The sequence below is a fragment of the Octopus bimaculoides genome, chromosome 30 (assembly GCF_001194135.2).
Source record: "Octopus bimaculoides isolate UCB-OBI-ISO-001 chromosome 30, ASM119413v2, whole genome shotgun sequence".
In the NCBI taxonomy this organism is placed as follows: Eukaryota; Metazoa; Mollusca; class Cephalopoda; order Octopoda; family Octopodidae; genus Octopus; species Octopus bimaculoides.
In genome coordinates this window covers 8,894,541-8,899,567 of record NC_069010.1, presented here as the reverse complement: position 1 = coordinate 8,899,567, position 5,027 = coordinate 8,894,541, and the positions used below count along the sequence as shown (strand labels likewise).

General features: G+C 36.2%; 1 protein-coding gene across 4 annotated transcripts in view; it reads right to left on the bottom strand.

Annotated features, from left to right (window-relative positions):
* Positions 1-890: 890 nt before the first annotated feature.
* Positions 891-5,027, bottom strand: part of LOC106881636 (uncharacterized) — a 10,571-nt gene continuing 6,434 nt past the window's right edge. For 2 of the 4 annotated variants that reach the window (XM_014932099.2, XM_052978048.1), the window contains exons 3-4: positions 4,221-4,280; positions 891-2,516 (exon numbers count right to left, since the gene is read on the bottom strand). In XM_014932099.2, the coding sequence (XP_014787585.1) occupies positions 1,524-2,516; positions 4,221-4,280 (1,053 nt within the window). In that variant the 3' untranslated portion in view covers positions 891-1,523. Of the gene's footprint in view, positions 2,517-4,220; positions 4,338-5,027 lie in introns of all 4 variants that reach the window. The other 2 variants (XM_014932098.2, XM_052978047.1) reach the window with 1 other exon arrangement.

Below are 5,027 nucleotides of genomic sequence, written 5' to 3'. Positions count from 1 at the left end.
ATATATGTATATATATATAAATTGTAAATCCAAAAAATAACAACAAAACTACCAGGGATTCCGCGGTACACGTGCTTCAAGCTTTACATGTGTATAATATAATATAATATAATATAACATAATATAATATGTGTATAATCTACAATGTATATAATCTGTATATATATATATACATATATACAGGTTTCATTCAGTTTCTATCGACTAAATTCACTCACGTAGCATTGGTTAGCTCCGAGCTTGTTGTAGAAGACACTTTCCCCCAGGTGTCACACAAAGGAAAAATGTTAATAAAATATATATGTCCCATCACTGCTTACTCCTCAGAGGTTGAATGTACTTCAGAGGCACTAGGTCATGAAAGCAGATAAATAAGAAATTTATATTCAGAGCATGAGATATTCAGATTTGTATAAGATATTTCGTTCGGTTCATTCATGTGAATATTCTGTTACATATCCAGTAAATTCACCACCAATAATTCACCGCGGGCAAAGTTCATTGTCGTCAACCTCTTTTTTTGTTTGTTTTGCAATAAGATAATTTTTAACTATTAATGTTGCGATACTAAGTACAGTGATACCTCACTTTACGAGGATCCGCCTTTACGTAACCCTGGGTTTGCGAATTCATTTTTCAAGCACAAGATCTATATTTTCAATGAAGTGCAAAAGTTTCTACTACCACAACAAATGCTTCTGAGTGTTTTACAGAGAAATTTATAGAGAACGAAAGAAAGCTTCTTCTTAGCAAACAACTCTAAAAGAAATCTACAAGAAATCTACAAGTTTTAAAAAAAGAAATCTACAAGTCCGTCTACGAGTGCTTGTGAATTGGCGAACGAGTCTACAAGTGATGGTGTGTGCGAGTGTAGGTGATTCAGAAAACGATTATAGTAAAAATAGTTTTTTTTATTAGAAATGATTTTAACATTCTTTTTACATTACATAAAATATTCTTTACATTCTGCTGTTGTTTTATACCCATTTATTTACGGGTATTATAAATTTTATGGGTAAAATATTTTTCTGGAAACGAATTACGGTTTATAACATTGCTATTATGGGAAATTATTGTTCTGATTTACGAGTTTTCACTTTTCGAGTGGTCTCCGGCAACAAATTAAGTGGCATATCATTAATTCATCGTTTCGTTTGTCAATAAGATAGTTTTAAACTATTAATGGTGAGATACCATGGATATATTTTCTCAGCGAACTTTCCTCACGGTGAATTGATGATAGCGAATTCGGATCTTTTTGGTTTGAAGGGCAACATTTTTCATTAATGTTTTATGTAGTGTTTTTGTAGTAATTGTTTTCACCTCAATAGACGTCAGTGATTGGTTGAAATTACACAAATACGACAACTTTAACATGAAATCACTTATTAAGAACTAATTTTTGTTAAGATGTTTTATATGACACATTCTACCAGTATCCCAAGTTTGAAAGTGTTTCGTTAAGAAAACAAGTGTTGCCCGTCAAACCAAAAAGATCCGCGAATTCACCTATAATCATTCTATTATATTTGTTTTATCACATCACCTTTAAGCGTAAAACAGTTTTTGGTCCCACGCATCATGAGAGGCATACGGGTAAAAGAACTTGGGCTAACGATCAATTTATCACATATCACAAGGATATATTGGTCGAGAATTAACTTACGCAAACCCCCACATAATTTTCTTACTCCATAAGGTTTATCTAAATGCATAATAGGTCCTTCTGTGTCGAAAATTCTTTTGCCATAATAAGTTTTTGCCAATTGTCGCACTTTTTCTGAATCTGTGGTCACAAAAATATTAGAATCAGTTTGTGTTTCATTTAAAAATTCCCATATCTTGTTTAAACTTTTATCTGACATAGTACCCCGACTATCCCATCTCACACTAGGGTTCTTACCGACTCTTATTTGAGCACAAGTTAGATTCGTTTTGGGATTTGGTTTGGCTTTTCTCAGAAAAGAATCTAGTTCTTCCTGAACGCTTGGACGCAGTTTAAACAAAGATTGATATACTTTCGTGAACAAGGCACCATTAGATTTAGAAGGGACTTTGTCCTTATATAATTTATTACTTTGGAGTTGGGAAAGATAGTTATGGTTAGTAACAATATAAACTACATCTTGCGGATATTTGGCATTGAAGTCCAGTGTTGTTAAACCGTATGTGAAGTCTTTCTTGTCCCGCAAACTTAGATAGATCGAAGACATATTCTGAAACATGGACAGTGAAAAATCCCAGTTATACTCGTTTGGCGTAAAGATTTCGGTTAGTGCACAAGGGTGTGTCATGATAATGCCGAATGTCCTCTCTGTTGCCTTTGCTAAAAAATACGTCGACTGGATGCCAATTAAGCGATTACCCCAACCGCTACAAAAAACGGCACCGACTCCGCCAGTACATCTGTAAATAAGGTATCTCGTTCTCTTTGGAATCATCATGGCTTTGTCTTTCACATCAGTTGCATTCTTTTGTAGTACTGCTTGAAATGTGGATTGCTTGATGCGATTTTCCTGTAAAGTAAAAAAAAAAGAAAAAAAAAATAGAAAAAAATACCATATTTGTTTTTTGTTTTTGTAATGATTTCGTGTTCAAAATCATACCCTTCCCCTGCCCAGCTACGTTTAATTAACTGCATTGCTATAAAAGGCTAATGAACAGGGTTTAATTAATTACAGGCAGGGTGGTTTGGCTAAATTTGATGATTCAGTTTATGTCTCCTTTTTTTCTAGAACAGTTTGATGCTTTGGTGAACAGTTAACAATGACAGATAGGGGTAGCTTATCCTGTTCAGGCTATATTATTAGCATTATTCTGCGATTGAGAATTTAAAATCACTTCTTTAACTTTCTAAGACATCTCAACGCTTCTAAAAAAGCAAACTTCGTTTGTTTATTTACGTTTGTCGTAATTTGAATTTAATAAAGATTAAAATTTTGGTTGAGGAAAAGTCAGCTGAAATGGTGGGCCGGAAGCCATTTGAACAGCACAAAACAGCTACCTGCATTATGAGGATTCCCACTTGTTGTCAAAATGCCAATATCATGAATGCTGGTCAACGCCCAGTGCACTCTATAAGATGTGAGACTGGCAGCAGTAACAAAAACTACAAAGTTGTAGCCAGCTGGAACGGACACAGCAGGCATTCTGACTGCACCCATGCACCACGATTCAAATGGCTATCTGAAGCTGCTAGAGACTGTGGTCCATCCTTGGCTGGAGCGGGTTACTGCTAGAAGGGCCATATGTGATGGCAGTAGGATTTAGTTCCTTGTCACAACCCTTGAAAAAGTCAGAAGTGGTTGTTGGAGAACTCTACCTTGTGGGTGGATCTCGTAGACGGGAAGTGAAAGAATCCCGTCGTATATACACATACACATACAGGCCATGACTGTGTGGTAAGAAACTTGCTTCCCAACCATATGGTTCCGGGTTCAGTCCCACTGCGTGGCACCATGGGCAAGTGTCTTCTCGTATAACCTCGGGCCGACCAAAACCTTGTGAGTGGATTTGGTAGACGGAAACTGAAAGAAGCTCGTGTTTCGTTGAGCAGACTGTTCCACTGGTCAGAGAAACTGGAACATTAATAGTTGTAACCGACAAAGTGCCAGTTTTTACACATACATTCTGACATACATCACAATTTTTTAAAAATGTTTTTTTCAAGTTTCATTTTGTAGGTATATGTAATGTCTGTCAGGATACAAACAAACTAACACAGGATGCCAAGAGATGACGTGGACAAACACACAAACATATACGCGTGGTGTGTGTGCATGCGTGTGTACCAAGGACAGGATTGAAAGACCTTTTCAAGCCATGAGCTCAGAAGGACTCTGTGGTGTGTGTATTCACACCCTTGGTTGCACACTTTTGGCCAGCGGAGTGCAGAGTGGTCTGCAGCAACACGAAATAAAATGTTTTGCTCATGAACCAAAACGAGAAGTGCAACTCAGTAACTGATATTGATTGTCTTTTGATTAAATCCTTTGCTTCGAACCCGCCTAGGGATTTCTCACTTCTCTATTTCCCAACGGGGAACCTAGCGGTTTGGCCAAAAGAGACCAAAAGAATAAGCATAGACGTAAAACAAAGGTCTTAGGTGAGAATAAAACCTTTCAATTCAGTGCCCCAGCATGTCCGTGGGTTAATTACTGAAATGAAATACGTAAGTGATAAAAAAAAAAAACAACAAAAAAAAAAAACGCAAGACATACCAACAATTGAGAGATCCGAGAGAATCTTTTTAGAGAAGAGTCTGCTTTGTAATACATATCCTGTAATATAAGCATGCATATTACAGACAATAGAACCAAATAGAAGATGTTCCAAACCTGTAATAATAATAATAATAATAATAATAATAACAACAACAACAACAACAACAACAACAACAACAACAACAACAACAACAACAACAACAACAACAGACAATAGAACCAAATAGAAGATGTTCCAAACCTGTAACAACAACAACAACAACAACAACAACAACAACATCAACAACAACAACAACAAGATCAGTAAATATAAAAACTTGCTAATAGAAATTGCTGAAGGTGCCACGCAGTGGGAATGAACCCAGAATCAAGGTTCTTACCACACATACAAATACACATTTCGTTTGTGTATTTGATTTGCAAGATTTTTTTTTATGTGAATTCATGCGTTGAAGCATATTTTATTGTGTTTGGATGGAATTGTTTATGTGAATTCCAGCGTCAAATAAGAAGCCATGAATTGTTTATGAGGTTTCTTTATGTGAATTTGTGTGAATGAAAGCCATCAAAGGGTAATGACTCAAAACACATACATATATACACAAACATATACATAGGAGTGGCTGTGTGGCAAGTAGCTTGCTTACCAACCACATGGTTCCGGGTTCATCCCCCTGCGTGGCACCTTGGGCAAGTGTCTTCACCTATAGCCTCGGGTCGACCAAAGCCTTGTGAGTGGATTTGGTAGACGGAAACTGAAAGAAGCCCGTCATATATATATATATATATATATATATATATATA